Source organism: Calliphora vicina, chromosome 3, assembly GCF_958450345.1.
Source record: "Calliphora vicina chromosome 3, idCalVici1.1, whole genome shotgun sequence".
In the NCBI taxonomy this organism is placed as follows: Eukaryota; Metazoa; Arthropoda; class Insecta; order Diptera; family Calliphoridae; genus Calliphora; species Calliphora vicina.
Window position 1 is genome coordinate 106,383,097 of NC_088782.1, and position 20,124 is coordinate 106,403,220.

The 20,124-nt window shown below is 27.0% G+C and overlaps 3 protein-coding genes across 4 annotated transcripts; 1 reads left to right on the forward strand and 2 right to left on the reverse strand.

The window, feature by feature from the left end:
• The first annotated feature begins 810 nt into the window (after positions 1–810).
• LOC135954098 (short transmembrane mitochondrial protein 1) lies at positions 811–9,112 on the forward strand. The gene is made up of 4 exons (XM_065504162.1): positions 811–1,097; positions 2,585–2,638; positions 2,711–2,781; positions 8,874–9,112. The coding sequence occupies exons 1-4, from the start codon at positions 1,083–1,085 to the stop codon at positions 8,932–8,934; spliced, it is 201 nt and encodes a 66-aa protein (XP_065360234.1). The 5' UTR covers positions 811–1,082; the 3' UTR covers positions 8,935–9,112.
• A 477-nt stretch (positions 9,113–9,589) lies between these two features.
• Positions 9,590–10,456, reverse strand: EMC4 (ER membrane protein complex subunit 4). Of its 2 annotated transcripts, none has more exons than XM_065503608.1 (3): positions 10,281–10,456; positions 10,059–10,188; positions 9,590–9,989 (listed from the first exon to the last, which is right to left on the reverse strand). In XM_065503608.1, the coding sequence occupies exons 1-3, from the start codon at positions 10,334–10,336 to the stop codon at positions 9,675–9,677; spliced, it is 501 nt and encodes a 166-aa protein (XP_065359680.1). In that variant the 5' UTR covers positions 10,337–10,456; the 3' UTR covers positions 9,590–9,674. The 2 variants fall into 2 exon arrangements, with proteins under 2 accessions (XP_065359680.1, XP_065359679.1); XM_065503607.1 differs by having other exon boundaries at positions 10,059–10,191.
• A 2,275-nt stretch (positions 10,457–12,731) lies between these two features.
• Arf79F (ADP-ribosylation factor 1) lies at positions 12,732–20,007 on the reverse strand. Its single transcript, XM_065505030.1, has 6 exons — positions 19,903–20,007; positions 15,067–15,118; positions 14,793–14,990; positions 14,598–14,707; positions 14,333–14,458; positions 12,732–13,348 (listed from the first exon to the last, which is right to left on the reverse strand). The coding sequence occupies exons 3-6, from the start codon at positions 14,938–14,940 to the stop codon at positions 13,184–13,186; spliced, it is 549 nt and encodes a 182-aa protein (XP_065361102.1). The 5' UTR covers positions 14,941–14,990; positions 15,067–15,118; positions 19,903–20,007; the 3' UTR covers positions 12,732–13,183.
• Between the last annotated feature and the right edge of the window lie 117 nt (positions 20,008–20,124).

Sequence of the window (20,124 nt, forward strand, 5' to 3'; positions counted from 1 at the left end):
TTACAAAGATGAAAAAACCTGTTGACCGGTTTTCGATTTTGGATACTCTACACTGAACATATATGGTGGGTAAATGTAATTTTTTACATTTTTATTGAATTATGTTTCTTTAAATAGATATAACGAAACTTTGTTCAAAAGTACTAAACTTGTCCAGATTCATTATAACCTTACTCTACTGTATTTACGATTTCTTTTTAATATACAACCCTGCAGCTGGCCGTTAAGTTTAAAATTATTTTGTTTTCAAACACTATACTGTGACATCACATTTTATTTTCATGGTCATTTAAAAACAATAATATAGATTTAAACAATTCGACGACGACAACAACAAGAAACGATCTACAAGAATATACACAAAATATTTAGTAATAAAGTGTAAACTGAAGTGTTAAGAGTCCGAACTAGGCAATCAAATTATAAAAATAAAAAAGTAAAATACTATAAAAAATCATAACAAAAATTTAAAAAAAAATTTGCATAAAAATTGTAATAGTAAATTAATTTACTACTAACTTGTGAATTAGCTGAATAATTTAAAAGTGATTAATTATTTAGTGATTAATAAAATTATTGTTAAAATAGTGATTATCTAATTAAACAAAAAAATGTAAAAATACATGATTGCTTTGTGTAGTGTCAGAAAAGATAAATCTTTTTTTATTTAGAAGCAGATGTTTTGCTCTTTCCTTACCTTTCTTTTTCATTAAAGATATAAAAATAAATATTTTTCACTTTCTTTTTAGATATTTAAGAAAAAAAATCAAACCAAAACACGCGTTTATCTGTCGAATACAATTTAATTAATTCGTCAACAAAATTTAAACAAAACAACTGTGTTCTCTTAAAAAAATTAACTGAACATTCATTTAAGAGCTTATTTGAGGGGTTCTCTTGTTTATTATAGAAAACAATAACAAAATATTTTAGAAAAAAGCTCTTTTTAGTTTTGACAGCAATTTTGTTGTTGTAAAACAAGTGTGTGTGTGTGTGTACGAATTTGTAGAAATTTTTTTCTTTGTATCTCAGTTTTTATAAAACTCTTCAAACTGGCAGTCGACGGGTCTAGCATTTACGATATGCTGAAATTTTTGGTAAGTTTCTAGTATTCTTCGACTGATTTAATAAATAAATATTGTAAAATTATGTTTTAAATACCAAAAAATTCAGTGAAAATAGTTTAGTGCAAATGATAGCGTAATTTAAATTGCAAGTGTCATAGTTGTTGTTTTTCTTCTCGCTTTCATTTATTTTGATTTTATCATTTGACGTTTTATTTTTGGTTTTATGATTTCATTATTTTCATTTAATATTCCACATCTGTCCTAAGGTTTTTGTTGTTTTTTCTTCTTTGTCTTCTTCAAATTAATCCAACATCGAAAATGTTTGTTTTATGTGGAAAAAAACTGGTTTAATTATATAATTCTTCTTTATTTGTTAACAAATTGCAGAAATTTCCTTTTTTAATGATAAAAATTATGTGTTAATTTAAATAAATTTGACATAATTTACACTTATATCTTTACAATATTATAGTTCAAAGGGCAAATTGAGAAGAGTTGCCAGCGAAACTTGAATTGGAAATTTTCGCATTTGTGAATCTTTTTACTTTCCCAGTAATAACAGATTCATAAACTGTGGACTTTTTCAGTACTTTTCTTCTGACTGATCATACACAATTCGTCCAAATGTTTTACATTTTCTGATACCTCTTCTATAATATCTCAGTATGATTTATGTATTTATCATGGATGTATCAAACATATCGTAGTGGACATATATCTTTGTTGTTTTATCAGGTCTGCAGTTGTCGAAAGTTCATTCCCGGGGAAATAAATTGTTGTTGTTGTAGCAGCAGTGTTTGCTGAGTTGACAGCCCTTGGCCGAGTGAACTCGGGTCATTCCGGTGCGTAGAACCGGCTGTCGTGGGAATGTGGGAAATAAATTCCGGTCCACACTGCTGTCAATGAGTTGACAACTGTCGATTGTGATTCGGGGTCGTTCCAAGCGAACATTGTTATGAGTTTATTAGATTTTGGGTTCAAATCATGATCCCTAGCATTTTTTGCAAATATTTTAATGATACCTATGAGACGTAATTGTCAAAAACCTAAGACTGTCGTCAAAAACCTAACTATTGCAACAAGAAAATACATGCTAGTCAATGTATTTTGTTGTTGTATCAGACATATGATTTGTTGTATTTTTGTTTGACAAATCAGAGTGTCTCGTCTCTATATATAATTATCTATGATAAAACCCATTGGGTAACATAGAGACGAGACGTAATTGTCAAAAACCTAACTCTTGCAACAACAAAATACATGCTAGTCAATGTATTTTGTTGTTGTATCAGACATGATTTGTTGTATTTTTGTTTGACAAGTCGGAGTGTCTCTATGTATAATTCTCTATGATAAAACCCTTAGCCCGTTTTAAATAATTTTCATTTCATTATGCTTATAATTAGGAATGCTGAGTTTCCGTATTAGGTTTTAATACAATATTTACTAAGATTTTAGAGGAAACTATTTTATAATAAAATTATTTAAATTAATTGATTTTACAATTTTAATTACAGTTAACGTTTAGTGCTGGTATTTACACCGGTCTCTATATCAGCCAAAACTATGAGGTAATTAATACAAACAAATGTAATATTGATTTTTTAATAATTATACTTTTTTTATTTCTCTTAATATTCTAGGTTCCTCGCGTTGATGAACCCAGCAAAATAATTGATAAAATTAAGGAGTTGGCTGATGAACATCGTAAAAAGTAATAATAAATTTAAACATTTAATTGTTAAATTAAAAGAAAAACAAAAACAACCTCATTATTTCAATTTCTAACTTTTTGTTTTCTTTTATCTATAACTTTAAGAAATGTACGCTTTAAGGTCTTATTAAAAAAAGTTTTAAACAAAACATAATTGTTTTACTATTTATTGATTTTATTATAAAACACATTTACAACAAATTCTTTCTTATTTTTCGGCAAGTTGGAACAATTTTGTTAAAGAAATTTCAAATAACCGCAAAGAAAAATAAATACCAGCAGGCCAAAATTTCAAAATAGCAAGATTTTATGGAATTCAACAAATTTTAATTCAAGGCAAAGCAAAATTCAATTGGAAGAGTTAAATAAACATCAGTTTCTAATATAAATTTACATAAATATTGTCAAATTGAAAGAATCCCGAATAAAATATTCAAAATCAATTTAAATATACATACATACCTATGTATTCTCTTAACAATTCCATTCATCACGAATTAATTCGTTATCTTAATTTATAATATTAGATTTGAATGGACCCAAGCGAGCTGCTTGAGGAGCGACTGCCCATGGAACCTAATTTATAATAAAATTTGTTTATTTTTATTCAATTCAAATCTATCACGACAGGCTTAATAACATGTTTCACAACATCGGATGAATGATTTCGTTCGCATTCTAAGCGAAAGAAAACTGATTCGAAAACATCTTGAAATTTATATGAACGAATCGGTTTCCTTTCGATATTGAGAAACCAGTTATAAGTCAATTTATTTCAATTCGTTTTGTAAATGATTAAAAACAAATTGAAGAAAAATTATTTAATTCAATTTGAATTAACAAAAATTCAAAGGTTGTAATAATCAGAGCTTTTTTCGAAGCTCTGATTATGCATAAAACTACATTACAAAGAAGTAGTTCCAGCAGTGATTTAACTTATGATGATGTGGTTCGATTTAGGTGAATCATACATGATTTTTACATTAGCATGTCATTGGAGGTCATGTGTTTATGTGAATCCATCATGTATGTTTGACACTCGTACGATTGTGAAATCGCATGTGAGTTGCAAATCTCCAGAGTTGTTTCTGCATGTTCTGAAACTCATGCGTTTTGCATGTGATTTGCTCTCTGCAATTTTCAAATTTCTAATATTTTTTTAATATTTTATTTTTCGAAATACAATGTATAAAGCATACAATTTCGAATTTCTTTTCGAAAGGAGTTACATAATAACCCCCCAGCTTCTTATTTAAATCGCCAGTACATAAAAAGACAATGGTCAGACAAAATTAACAAAACCAAAGAAAATTTTTTAAATTTCATATTTTTAATTAAACATTTTTAGAAAATTTTTCTAGTTTTGATTTAAATAATTTAATTAATTCATAATTTTATTGTTTTTTTAAGATTGGTTTAGTCTAAATACATCACTTAAGTAAACTCTTGCGATTTGAACTCGCCAATAGTTTCTCGTTTGCGATTTACAGAACACCTCTCTAGCGAGTCCAAGTCGCAAATGTTATGCAAAGTACGAGTGTCAGAACACGTTTGTGAAAAATATTTTTATTGATTTTACAGTATGTAAAATTTATTATGATAGTCAATTTTTCAGTTTTGAAACATTAATTAAGAATTACACACTGCTTGAACGTTAAGGGAAAAATAACAGTTTCTGTTACGAAAAATGTCTCCTTTGTTTCCTCCTGGCGATTGAATTCGAATATGGTTACAGTCAATCACACGTAGAACTTTTGGAAACTTTGCAATTGATAAAAAAATCTGCCACATTTTTTGAGAAAATTACAGTTTTTATTTTTTCATAAAAAAAAAACAAGCTCAAGTAGTTAAACCTTATCAGGGTTTAAAATTAGTTAAACGTTTTTTACATTTGACTACCGACTGCGCAATAAATATGAATCGTTTTCATATTAATGTGCACAAATACTGAAAATATACAAACTATAAACCAATGCCATATATGCACAAGCTTCATGGTAGAAATATTTGTCGCAGTTTTTCCAAAAATATTTTGCCTTACAAAATATTTTACGTTGCAGCTAGAAGACAAAATGAAAATTTTGCATTTTTAAATCTTTTGCTGCCTAAATATATGTATATTTTTGGTTAGCAAAAACAAATGAAATTGCTTGTGTATAATATACAAAAAAATTACTACAAAAACATCATACATGCAAACAAATTGCAGCGTGAAAACCATAAACTGCAAACGATATGCGCAGTGAAAAATTCAAACAATGAAAATATGGAAGATGCTAAAAGTAGACTGCCAAACCATACGAAGTTGAAAAATGTAAAATACGAAATTGTGCAAAGTTAAAAATGTTTAAAGCGAAAATGTTTATTTTTAAAATATTTCCGCCGCATATATGGTTTTGTTTTGCCGCATATAGTCATTGAGTAGAAAAATGTGAAAAAAAACTATGAAGTTGATTTGGGTGTACAAAATAAAAATTGTATTGAAATGTGTGTTAATAAAGAATTTTAGTGCAATAAAATAGAAGTTTTATTTTTTGAGGTATGTAATTGTATGTATTGTGAAAGATAAATTAAATTAAATAAGATTCTGGGCACAGGATAGCTAGCGGAGGATATTATTATTGAATTTTTTGATTGATTGGCTTTTTTAATACGAATTCAAATGTATTCATGCTGGTGGTAATAGGAGTCCAGAAAAATTAGTAAGAAAAAAAATAATTTTGTATGTAAAGCGGTTAAAAAAGGATATATAATGCAACAACAAAATGTGACAACAACAGCCAAATACCATAAATAACAGGATCATTCATTTTATGAATAAAATCTATCATAATAAAGTGTTGTACATTCAAATGTTTCCTTTCGTAAAATTTGTAACAGGAGAACAAACAAAAAAATAAGCAGCATAGAAAATAATTGTGGAAGAACAATTTTATGTGTAAGATATAATGCAAAAAAGGCACAGGTATAATTACAACAGTAGCAAAAGGAAATTAACTGCAACAACATCAACTTATACACACAAGTAGGTAATTATGATATAAAATTGCTGGATGTGTGTACATACAACAACAATTTATGCAAAAATCATAAAGAAATACATAAATAGGTTCAGTCGTGATCGTGAGTGATTTTGTAGCAGGAGAAAAAAGGATAAAGAGGAATGATAGAAAATGTAAGTATCAACAAAAGAAAGGAAAATAGTTAAAAAGGGATAGAAAATGCAACAACCAGATTATGGAAGGACACATGCATGAAAGCAAGAATAATTTATCACTACAAATGAATACAAAGAGGTTATAAATAACAGGAGATACGAAATTTAAGAAAGTTCCTGAAAATATAATTCTGCAATCAATATTACAACTATTCGCGAAAAAAAATAACGGACACAACGACAAGTGTACAAATAATAAAAAACAAATACGCACAAAAATCCTTTACAAAAAACAACAACTCAGTGCACATGACAAAAATTCCTCGATCTAAAAATAAACCAAAATGCGTAATAAAAAATGATCTGTAACGGTATTCAACAAAAATCAGTTCTACACAAACAATGCAATAATAATATCATCCGCTATCCTTTGCTCATAACCTTCTTGAATGTACTTTCACTGCATTCCTATCCTTCACAATACATATATTTTTTTTTAGCATTCTATATTTTTTTTATTTTACTCCTGTTACAAACGCTCAGCCAATCATACTCATTTGCATTTCAGATTGCACAAGTTGTTGTTGACTTTTTAATTTTCTACATTAACAGTAAAGAAACAACAAAATGCAATTAATTGCAACGGTACTCCACCACATGTCTAGAAATTCCTTTGCTTTGTATTTGTTCCTATTTTTTGAATGTGTTGTTGTTGCATTATGCAGCTAGAGGACACACAACCAACAGTTGCATTTCAAAATTACTTGAGGTAGTAGTTAAGTAGTTGTTGTTGTATTTCCTTTTTCTCCTGCTGCACTCGTGCCTATGTAAAAAATTTGTTGTGCCTTCGTTGCATAATTTGTTCTCTGTTGCTTATTTGTTTTTTTGTTCTCCTGTTAGAAATACTACGAATGGATACATATGAATGAGCATTTAAACTTTAAATGCTCATTCATATGTATTAAATTTTAAAAACACAAACAAAGTCGATCATTTTCGCTCTCACTTGATATTTGTATACAGTAAAATTTTCTTCATTGTAGAATTATATTTTCAGGAACTTTCTTAAATTTCGTATCTCCTGTTATTTATAACCTCTTTGTATTCATTTGTAGTGATAAATTATTCTTGCTTTCATGCATGTGTCCTTCCATAATCTGGTTGTTGCATTTTCTATCCCTTTTTAACTCTTTTCCTTTCTTTTGTTGATACTTACATTTTCTATCATTCCTCTTTATCCTTTTTTTCTCCTGCTACAAAATCACTCACGATCACAACTGAACCTATTTATGTATTTGTTTATGATTTTTGCATAAATTGTTGTTGTATGTACACACATACAGCAATTTTATATCATAATTACCTACTTGTGTGTATAAGTTGATGTTGTTGCAGTTAATTTCCTTTTGCTACTGTTGTAATTATACCTGTGCCTTTTTTGCATTATATCTTACACATAAAATTGTTCTTCCACAATTATTTTCTATGCTGCTTATTTTTTTGTTTGTTCTCCTGTTGCAAATTTTACGAAAGGAAACATTTGAATGTACAACACTTTATTATGATAGATTTTATTCATAAAATGAATGATCCTGTTATTTATGGTATTTGGCTGTTGTTGTCACATTTTGTTGTTGCGTTATATATCCTTTTTTAACCGCTTTACATACAAAATTATTTTTTTTCTTACTAATTTTTCTGGACTCCTATTACCACCAGCATGAATACATTTGAATTCGTATTAAAAAAGCCAATCAATCAAAAAATTCAATAATAATATCCTCCGCTAGCTATCCTGTGTCCAGAATCTTATTTAATTTAATTTATCTTTCACAATACATACAATTACATACCTCAAAAAATAAAACTTCTATTTTATTGCACTAAAATTCTTTATTAACACACATTTCAATACAATTTTTATTTTGTACACCCAAATCAACTTCATAGTTTTTTTCACATTTTTCTACTCAATGACTATATGCGGCAAAACAAAACCATATATGCGGCGGAAATATTTTAAAAATAAACATTTTCGCTTTAAACATTTTTAACTTTACACAATTTCGTATTTTACATTTTTCAACTTCGTATGGTTTGGCAGTCTACTTTTAGCATCTTCCATATTTTCATTGTTTGAATTTTTCACTGCGCATATCGTTTGCAGTTTATGGTTTTCACGCTGTAATTTGTTTACATGTATGATGTTTTTGTAGTAATTTTTTGTATATTATACACAAGCAATTTAATTTGTTTTTGCTAACCAAAAATATACATATATTTAGGCAGCAAAAGATTTAAAAATGCAAAATTTTCATTTTGTCTTCTAGCTGCAACGTAAAATATTTTGTAAGGCAAAATATTTTTGGAAAAACTGCGACAAATATTTCTACCATGAAGCTTGTGCATATATGGAATTGGAAAATAGTATTTATATTTTTAGTATGTATACAATGAAATATTATCTTGTTAAATATTTGTTGCAGTTTTCATGTAAAATTATGATTTTTTTTGCAATTTTTTGACTAATATAGTAGTAATTTTAAACTCTGAACCTTATCATTCAGTTTTAGGTTAAAGTCTACTTGTAATAAGCAAATTATCTGCCTGCTAACATCCTAACTTTAACTATTGGTAAGTTGTAATAATGTGCCTTAAAATCACATCGGAACTTAAATATGACAATAGTTATGTATGTAGGAATTTAAAAATAACGGCATTTCAATACTGTTACCGTTAACTAATAGTTATACTGACCGTTAAAATTATTTTTGTATGAAAACTGTCAGTATAACTATTAGTTAACACATAACCAAACTTCGTGTTAATGGGAGTTAGTCATAGAAAAAGACCTTAAAGTAACATTATCTTAAGTATTAGATAAAAAATTAATAAAACCTATTTTAATATAAACTTTAATTTATCTTTCATACAGAAATCCTGCCGAGCAGCTATTGCACGATGTTAAGAAAGGAGCCAAGAAGATTATAGATTAAATATATGTACATACTTCTTTTAATGCTTGTTGGAGGCTTTAGATAAATTTTATGATTTTTTAATTTTTATATTTGAATATTTAAAAAAAACTTATGTTCTTAAACTTTTTTTAATTTGAAATTCAATTTTAAAATTTTAATTTTTTTATAAAATTAAATATTGTTTATTTGTATAGTATTTTTGTGTTTTTTTTTTTTTGGTTGTAATTTAGCGATCTCTTAAAATACTGAATTTTTAAAAGACTATTTACTAGTAGGAGACAACATGATGTATTTAGACAATACTGTCACGTTACCATTGTGCAAAAGTTTTCAATTTCTCAAGTGTTAAAAATGGTGAAGTGAATACCTCTATTTTAAATGAATTCGAATTATATAGATAAAATTCCATTTAGTATTAAAAAACCTATTAAATATAACTTTTACTTGAGATTTTAAAATATTTTTAAGTAATAAATTGGCGATGCAATTTTGGAATTGATGTTCTTTTTTATTACGTCTCATCTTGAACAACCCTCATAAAGTAGAAGCTATCTGTTATTGCGAAAGTTTTATAAAACAAACGCAGCAGCCTTTTATTAAATACTTTCCAAAATATTTTCAGTTGTAAATTGCTTTAACATTTATTTTACAACCCCTCCTAATAAAGTGCAAATTTTATAAATATATATTTATATATTTTATTAAACATTATATAGTTCCTTGTTTTTTTAAATTAAAATGCTAAATAATTATTTTGTTTAAATAAATGATACACCACCACCATAATATTCAATACGCGTTTGTGGTTCCACAAATGCCAGCCAATCGGATGCATGCGTTGGCAACAGTCCCATACTATTGCACTTATAGAGAGCCACAGCTACATTAGCTAAATTACCTAAGAAATATACTAGCCTCTGACCGGTACCTTGAGCACCCTCGGCCATTTTGGAGGTGACTTGAGTAGAGAACATGGCCTTAATGGGTCGTATTAACATCATGCCAATCATCATAATGGGAAAAATGGAAATTGTATTGCCGGACATGTACATTATAAATAAATTCATTGGTATCTTAAATTGAAAAGAAAAACATTAATCGAATTTATACATTTATATATTTCCACTAAGTTAAAAACTAACCTGTTTTAGAGGGCCTAAAGCCAAATCCCAAGATTTCTTAATAACCAAACGTTGATCTCTTACAATTTCGGTTTGATTGACCAGAGCATTAGCATTATAACCTGGAGGTGCGGGTAAATCATTTGATTTGCTGCTTTAATAAAATAAATTAAAAAATATATGAATATAAATATTGAGTTCACAGTTTTTGATTATGGATCGTTGAGCTTTACTTTAACTTACTTGGTATTAAAGTCCAAAGACCATTTGCTTTTCTTGGAGGCTTGTTTAGCTGACATTTTTGGTATTTCTTTTCAATATTATTTACTAATAATTTACTAATTAATATTAATTTGTATCAAATTTACTTGTAAAAATACACGCACTGCAAGTGAAAAAACATAGAGATAAATTCACCACGATAATGTCACCAGATGACAAGAGTAAATAAACTGTCAGTCAGGGGTATGTTCAGTAATGGATACAACAATACTGCGGTTGTTTTCGTTTCAGCCGCTGTATTATGAATAACAAATTACCGTTATAAATTTATTTTTAGGGCGTTTCAATAATAGTTCTTATTTTGATTTTTGTTATGATTTGATTTGGCAATAAAATGAAATCATGATTAGGACTACAAATAAGTTTATGAGTTTGGTTTTTAAAAAAATATATTTTCAGCATCATCAGCGTCGTGTCGAAACGCAGTCGATTATTCACTTCATAGAAGTATATACCAGTATATAATTATATACTACTACAAGTTTGTCATTCCCACGACAGCCGGTTCTACGCACCGGAATGACCCGAGTTCACTCGGCCAAGGGCTGTCAACACAGCAATCACTGCTGCTACAACAACTACAAGTTTGTCATTACGTTTGTAATTTCCACAATTTTCATTTGCGACTCCATAAAGTAGTAAATATATATGTATATATATTTGCGTGGATATATATTTGCGACTCCATAAAGTAGTATATACGATGGATATACTTCTATGAAGTGAATAATCGACTGCATTTCGACACGACGCGTCAGCATCATCAAAATATATTTTTTTAAAAACCAAACACATAAACTTATTTGTAGTCCTAAAAACGATTTATTTACAAACAATTTCGATATCGAAATAATGATAAAATGTATATACTAAATTTCTTGCTCGTTTTCGAATGCCATAATCTCAAATATCGGGTTAGTATTAGGGTGCTATAAAACAATTATTCGTACAAAAAGTCCTATTTAAATAAATTGAAAAACTCGATTTTTCAAAAATCGAAAAAAGTTGAAAGGTTTATTCGACCCTGTTGTGTAAATCGAGTGGTTTCAAAAAAAGCCCTCCCAGTTCTATAAACTGAATATGAGTAACGTTTTCGTTTTAAAACAAATTCACTTTAAATCGAAACCTGGTAACGATGTTGTTCTGTAATAACTCGAATCCAAACCTGGGGGGTTACTCCGGAATTACAACATATTTAGCACACATTTTCGTTTTCGGATTGAGTTACGCAATAATCCACTGTTTCAATGTACAAAATCATGCGATTTGCAGAACATAAATTGTCGTCTGTATACATATGTATATGATTGATACTGCAATATATCCACTATATAAATTCGGCCAAAAATGGCTGATATAAGCAAAAAACCTCCATTTTTTATATCTATATCTGGATTACTGAGTTATTCACCCTTATCGTGGTTGGCGTAAACGTCATACACCTACGACAGTTTCGTACTAGATTAAGCAGTTTGCATTTTATCTTTAATCTAGTACGAAACAGTCGTAGGCGTAAAATGTTTACGCCAACCACGATAAGGGTGATTAACATAGACAATACGGAAATCTAATTATAGACATTGCAAAGACCTTTCCAACGACGTACATATATAAAGCCATTAGGACGGACAATGGGTCAAAATCGGAAAATATATTTAACCCAAATTTTTTTTTCTATAAAACATTTCTTTCATTCTTTATACAAAAATATACTTTGCTGAAGGGTGAAAACAACTCGATTTGCAGAACAGGGGGACAAAATTAAATTCCCCTTCTCTAGCAAATAACCAATTTCACGAGTTTAACTGAGTACGACAAACAAAATAATTTTTTTTTTTATTACACAGTTTTTTTTATTTAAATTTAATTTTTCTTTTTTTATTTTTAATTATATTTAAATATAAAGTATGTGTTGTAGTAGTTGGTTGGTTGTAGAATGTTGTTTGATGTTATTTTATTATTACTTGTTTTTTTCTTTTTGTTTGTAGCAAATAAAAATTATTGTTTGATACAATTTGCGAATTGTTTAAAGAAAAAAACCAATACATAAACATTGACATTGACAAACAATAAATGTGAATAGAAAAACAAAGAATGGAGCACAAACAACACTAATGAAGAAGGTTAAATCAAAAAAAGAAAAAAATAAAAGACAAAACATAATTAAATATTTTTTTAAGAAAAAAAATATTACATTATTTAAAAATATATGTATGTATATTTAAATTAAAAAAAAAATTAAATATAGAGCATAAAATTATACTTAGAAAAGTGTGGGTTGGTTTTTTAATTCCGTATTCTTTATAGTTATATGGATTTTTCTTTAATTTATATTGTTTTAACATACAATTCTTTTAATTTTTTTTATTATTTTGTTGTAAACATTATTTTTTTGTATTAAAAAGATGACGGTTTTTCTGTATTTTTTCATTTGTCTTCTTTTCTTGTGGATGTTGTTGTTTTAGCCTAAAAATAGAAAGAGTTTTTGTTGTTGTTTAAGCTAACTTTTTTTACAACTGTCTTGAGAGAATTTTCGGGTTGTTGTTAAAAAGTTGTCTCTACTAATTTAATTTGATAGAAATGTGTTTTTTTCTTCTTGTTTTTGATGGTTGGTTTGGTTTTTATTTATATTTTTTTTTGTTTATTAACTTTATTTTGTTTTCTGGGTTTTCTTTTTATTATATTTTAAATCAAAATTATTTCTTATGTTTTGTATGTTATATTTGAATTATTATTATTTGTTGTTGTTGTTGATTTTTGTGGTTGATTTTTTCTTTATTTGTTTTTTATATTTTGTTTAAATTTATTTTACTGCTGCGGATTCTAAGTTAAAGAAAATATACGACGACGACGATTTTGTTTATTTAGCGATTAGCATTCTTAAGTTGATTGGACAACCAATCAAGACCCTCATAGAGACCATCGCCGCTGGTTGCACACGTCGCCTGAATATACCAATTGCGGTTTCTTAGTGAGTGAAGACCGAGTTTATCAGTGATTTCGGCTGCATTCATTGCATTTGGCAGATCCTAAAATTAGATATTACAAAATGTAGAAGAAACATTATTAATAAGTTATTGACAATAAATGGTAATTTGTGTTGGGGGGAACATGACTTTGTTTATAAAACAGGAGAATAATAAATATAAAAAAAAAATAATTAAATTAAAAAAACTTTTTAAATGAAAAAAGCTTTTGGTGTAAATGTTTTTATACTAAAGCTTTTTTTATTTTTTAGGCTTTTCATATGAAAAAAGCTTTTAAAAAGACATTAAAAAATCTTAGGTTTTAAATTATTTATTTTTAGTTGTTACAAAGATTAAAAAAAAACTTTTTGTGAAAGTAGTGCACACATATTTTTTCAATACCCAAAAAAGGTTTTTTGTTGATATAGTGTAAATTGTTTATACTTTTTATAAGAAAAAAACTTTTTACACAGAAAAAGCTATTTTGTAAAGCAATTAATTTATATATATTACATATATATTATATATTAAACTTAAATGGTTCTCATTATTCTATTTAAAAAACTGTAAACCTCAAACAACCGACAGTTATTTTTTTTTATAAAATATTAAGAGACAACCAGTTGGATGACTATATTAAAACATATTAAGTTGAACTTTATGTTGTCTTTTGTTGTAAAACACTATTTAAAACATATTTTTGTTTCATTTTTATTAGCGTTTATTATAATAGCATACTATTATTCTATTGTTTTTTTGTTGTCAATAAACAAATTAATAAGTAGCATGTTACTATAGAGAAATTAATAGAAAGTCACACATAGTATGTATGAAGTTTGCTTTGCTTATCTATAAAAAAAAACCTTATCACATTGCCAAAGCGATCAAATCGAAAAAATATGTACAAACAAATATTTTAACATACATAATTCAAGAGATAAAAAAAGAAATTAAAGTAAAAAAGTAAATTTGGGGCATATTCAGTATTTTTCAGAAAATTTGTTTATATGTCATGATAAATAATATGCAAACATATCTTCAACATACCTGTTTGTTAGCGAATATAAGTAAAACAGCATCTCTGAGCTCATCTTCAGCCAACATACGCATCAGTTCTTCTCTCGCTTCACCAATACGTTCTCTGTCATTGCTGTCAACGACGAAAATGAGACCCTAAAATTTAAAATAAAAGACAAATCAATTAAATTAAGTAATAGTAATTAAATAGAGAAAACTTTTTCAAAATGTTTTAACATTTCCAACAAAATTATTGTCATAATTTTCTAAATAAACCATTTATTTTATTACTTACTTGTGTATTTTGGAAGTAATGCCTCCACAATGGACGAATTTTGTCTTGACCGCCCACATCCCACACTGTAAAGCTAATATTCTTGTATTCTACAGTCTCGACGTTGAAACCTTAAATAAACAAACAAACAAAAAGAATGCATTTCATTTAGTTATTTTTTATTTACTCTTAGCAAATAATGTTCAGTTCACTCACCAATGGTAGGTATCGTTGTTACAATTTCGCCTAATTTAAGTTTGTACAAAATTGTAGTTTTACCAGCAGCATCTAAACCGACCATCAATATTCTCATTTCCTTTTTGCCAAAGAGTCCTTTGAATAAATTTGCAAAGACATTCCCCATATTTACGTCTGCTGTTGTAGTTTTTGTTGTCGAGTGTAATGTAGTGTTTTCTTATTTATTATATATAAAAAAGTTAAAACTTTTATTGGAATTATTATTCAAAAGCCTGTTTGTTAATCAAATTACCAGGGAGTATATAATTATTCGGTAATTTGAGCTCTACCCGATTTTATTTTATCTGGAATGAAAAGAACAAAAAATTATAAATTAAAATAAATTTAAAAAATATTTAAAGTTTATTTAATTGGAATAAATTTAATATTAAAGAATATTCCAATTTGATTGGTATCTGAATGTATCCAACATGATTGTGTTAAATCCTGAACATGTTTTCTAAAACCTAAGTGGTGAGAAAATATTAACAAAAACACTATCAAGGATGAAAGAGTTGATACGATCGTAATTTTTCGATACTATATCATATTCAAAAGTGCCGTAGTACTCCCGCCACATAAATGTATTGTATAAAATGTATTTTTTTATTAATAATCGGATGTATCTTCTGTATAACAGTATTTCCTATAGAAAATATTCTGCATTACAGTATTTTCTGTGTAACAGAATTTTTATAGACCAAAAAAACTACGCCAATTTGAAAATAAACAACATTTTAAATTTTAGTACTCTGGAGGTTGAAAAAAAAACTGTAATTTAAATAGTATTCTGATAACGAACAAAACAAAAATTATGTGTATGTGTAATTTGACTTTTTTTAAGATTTCTCTCTGTGTATACTCTATGTAAATGTTTTTAATGCCCCAATTTCTAAATGTCTGTTCATCGTTTTTTGTAATGGTACTCTGGCTGTTAAAATAATTTGCGAATGAAAATGTTTGGTATGTCTAACGTTACGCTTAAAAATAACTAGACATTGAGATAATAGGGGTAAAGAATCTCTCTCCCATTCAATAATAAATTTTTTCAAAAAATTCCCTAAAATATAATATTTCTATATGTATGCATATCACATTTTTTTCCATTTAAATAGGCCACAAATATTTGAAGATTATTTTTCATTTACAACATCTGAAACACCACACAAAATGATGTTAAATATAAAAAATTTTGTTTGCAAAGAAAGCCAGAAAAAAAGAGCAGAGGAGTCGAATAAAAATTGAAGACAAAAAAAAGCATAAATTGTGTCATACAAAATACAAAGTATGTATGAATAAATGTGGTGTATACTAAGCATGTGTAAAAGGGAGGGGAAATTCATTACTACGTTGTAAACGATAAAAAAAAATCATAATAACAAAATATATAGTATGTATGGTGATAAGATTTAGCTTTAACTAAATAGCACAGATTTTTGTTTGTTTGAGCTCATGAATCATAGACAATTAAGCAACAACAAACATTTTTATAAATTTATGATAGCATTCCAAAACTTTCTAAAAACTATTGTGTAAAACACTGTATTAGAAGTTCAACAAAAGAATTTATTAAAACAAAACCTCTTAATAAATCCAAGAAATCAAAAGTAAATTGGTTTAGGGCAAGATACATTTCCCAAAATGTTAGTTAAAAATAACATATTGAAATCTTTTTTTTTTTAGTTTATCTACCCTATTAATGTCTTGTTGATGTGTTCTTTATGGTAGAAGTATATATAGTCATTACTTTATTATTTCAATTAACCATATGTCAGTGTTTATTCTGGTACGCTGGTTGTTAAACTTAAATTAAGTGTATTTATTTAGCCAGTCAATGGTCAGCAATATATGTACTTCTGGTTGGTTTAATAAAGCTTTTTGCTACAAAAAATATTAATTGTACAAGTGCAAATGTATAAAAAAAAAATATGAATGTTTATGCTTCTTTTATGTACTTACAAAATAACTTGTGCGTTATAATTTTTTGATTTTAAAATGTTTTGTTATACATAGACAGTAGCAATAATAAATCTATGTACGCTTGTCTGTTTACTTATATAATTAAGTACATACATATTTATATAGCACAAATGCTAAATTTTACAACCACCCACCCAAATGTAACCTCTTACTACAAATTTGAAAATTATAATGATGGATATACAAATAAAAACAAGTCATATCAGCCCATATGTGTATTTTCTTAAAGCCTTAAGGAATTGCTTCAAACGGAAATACTATTCTTATTATATGAAATAATAATTATTCACACTAAAGTTGATTTATTTGCAATAATTCAAAGAATACATAGGATAAGTAAGTTTAGAGACTCAGTAGACTTTCTGCCCGTGACAAGCAGTTCCAAAATGTAAACAAGGGACGGAAATTTAAATTGTTGAAAATTAAGTGCTGTATCAAAATAATATTTTTATACCGAATTTGATATCAAATTTGTTCATCCTTAGAGTACTAAAATTGAATTTAGAAATACAAACAATTTTATATCGAAAATTTTTCTATAGAAAAAACTACAATAAACAAATTAAAAAAAAAACATTTTGTATTATTAATTTAGAAGTTATTTACATTTAATTTAATATTGTATTATTATTATTAATAATTATATTGAATTGTATTTAGGGATTTTCTTTTCTAATATATATTTATTGGCCTTATAGGCTTTTTATAAATAGTTTTAGAGTATCAAATTGGCACGGGAGTACAACGATACTTTTCATCATGAAATGGTATCAAAAGAATTACGATCGTGCCCGATGCCTGATGTATCATTTTTCACATCTCCCGGAAACATATTTCAAAAACGTTTGCCAAACATAAAAACTAAAGTTTTCATAGATGAAAAGAAATATGATACCACCAAGTTGGTATTTCTTAAAATGCTTGATTTTAAATAAAATTGCAAAATGTTTTATTTTTTTAATTTATTACTCTTGCTTATAACTATTCAAGAGCAAGGCTAGACAGTTGCAAGTTTTTTTTTGTTTGTTTTCGATTTCAAAGAAAATAATTGACAGAAGTAGCTTTTAAAGCAATTGCATTTATGGTTTCTGTTACTATGCTCCAATAATTCTACGTTTTTAGTTGAACAATGAAAAAAAAAGAGGAAAATGATAATAATAAACTTTTAATTGTCTTGCAAATGTTCACAGTGTTTAATGAATAAGCTGAATTGATGATTTTAAAGGGTGGCCAAGAAAAATATGTTATTTGCATCTTTTGCCTAACGAATTTAGATCCTAAAACATTTTTGTGAAAATAAGAATTTATTCAAGGTTGGCTACCGTTAACTCTAAATACCGTTACCGCTAAAAAATGTTTATGTGCGAGTTAATTTTGTTAAATTTGCCATTCATTTTTATATGATACATAAGAAATTATAGATTTTCAGTCCTTTATAATAGAATCAATGAATTGTTCCCGAAATAATTAAGAAATTAAGTTTAGCTTTGCCATAATTTTGAAATACTTTCCAGTTTATAGTTAATGATTCCAATGGAACTTTTAAAAGTTTATCAAATCACACAACGGAAAGTGGAATAGGATTATTAATATATCAAAAGTTTTAAAAATTAATCAAATTTTACTGTTGGCAGAAATGTATGGTATTATAACTTTACTTAATTTGATAAATTTTTGTTTTTTAAAAATAAGTGGGTTAATTTATATTATTTATATATTAAAACACAATGTATAGAGAGAATTAAGGTTTTAAAATGACAAATAGTTATCTATATTTATCCATATGTTTAAATAAAGCAAACTTCCTAATAACTTTTAGTCCAATATGACTTTTCCTTGCAAACAATACATACGATATTTTTGAAATATGAAATTAAAAAGTGGCGCCTAAACACTGAATGTAAAAGTACTTACATTCAAAAAATAAATGTAGACTATGAACTTTAAAGCTATATTGAAGACTGACAGATTAATTAATGTTTGATAAGATTATTGATTTTATTTTGCTCTTAAAGAGAAAAGCAAAAACAAAAAAAAAATAATTTAAACTTTTTTCAAAAGGAAAAAATAATGAAATGTATATGATAAAAAAGGGAAAAAATAAATAAAAAACGGAAATAATATAAACAGATTTAACAAGATAAATATCAAAAGACAATGACGTTGAATATAATAAGAAAATAACATTTGCACAATACGATACGAATGAGTATATTGAGGAGAAGGATGAAGGGAGAGGGAAGTATTCAAAAGGGGGTTATTTGAAAGAATACTAGTAGTGAAATGTGTTAAAGTGAGTCAGCAGTGTGGTGTTGGAAATAAATTATAATGATTAATACTTAAAATATTACTTTTTGCTGAAATAATTAAGTCATTTTTAATGAATAACTTTTTTTTTACAATATTATCTTTAAAACCACTGTTTTTTGTCAAAACTTTGTTGCTTGCGTAGCTTTTACTAAAAAGAAACTCAACATAGACAACGCCGCCACCTTAATTTAATTGAAATATTCTTAACACTTTTAAGGCAATTAATTAACTATTTTATAAAGTTGTATGTGCACATTACCGCTTGTACTAATAGTACTAGAACTTAAAACTAAAAAAAATAATTTTCTATTAATTTAAATTTTTTTTTTTCACTTTTTTTGCCAACAGCACCACCCTACGTCACACGAATACGAAAAAGAAACTTTACTTAATAGTGTGGTGAAAAAATTAGTAAAACGGAGATTTAAAAAAAATTTTATGACAATACACCAACAACAACAATGTTACTAAAGAAAATTTATAATTCACCACAATTATGATGACGGCGACGTAATTTTTCACTCTTTTTTAAGGATTATTTCGTGTACAAAAAGCCCAGTCAATAAACTTTAACTAAAAGATATTTTCACTTGTTTTTTTTATAGTAAAATCACCATCAGAAATAAATTAAAAATGTTTGTTATAACAACAAATCACATAGAAAATGGCAAAAAAAATCTTTAATTCAATAAACGCCTCCACAAAATTATGTTTGCTTATACGTACACACACTGGTTTTACTTAAATAAATGTTAAAAAAATTATGTTTACTTAGTTTTTATTTCAATTAAGTTATTACTTCTTTTCTTTAAATAATTTTATTTTCACAACTTTTTCTCCAATATTAACTTTTTCTTTCTGCTATCAGGAAACAATGGTGAGAATAAGTGACGACAACGAATAGAAAGAAAAACCGAATGCATCAATAAACAGAGATGCCACATTAAATCTAAGAATAAATAATATAAACCTAGTAATTTTTTTTTATTTAATACACTACAACTACGCAATAAATAACCAA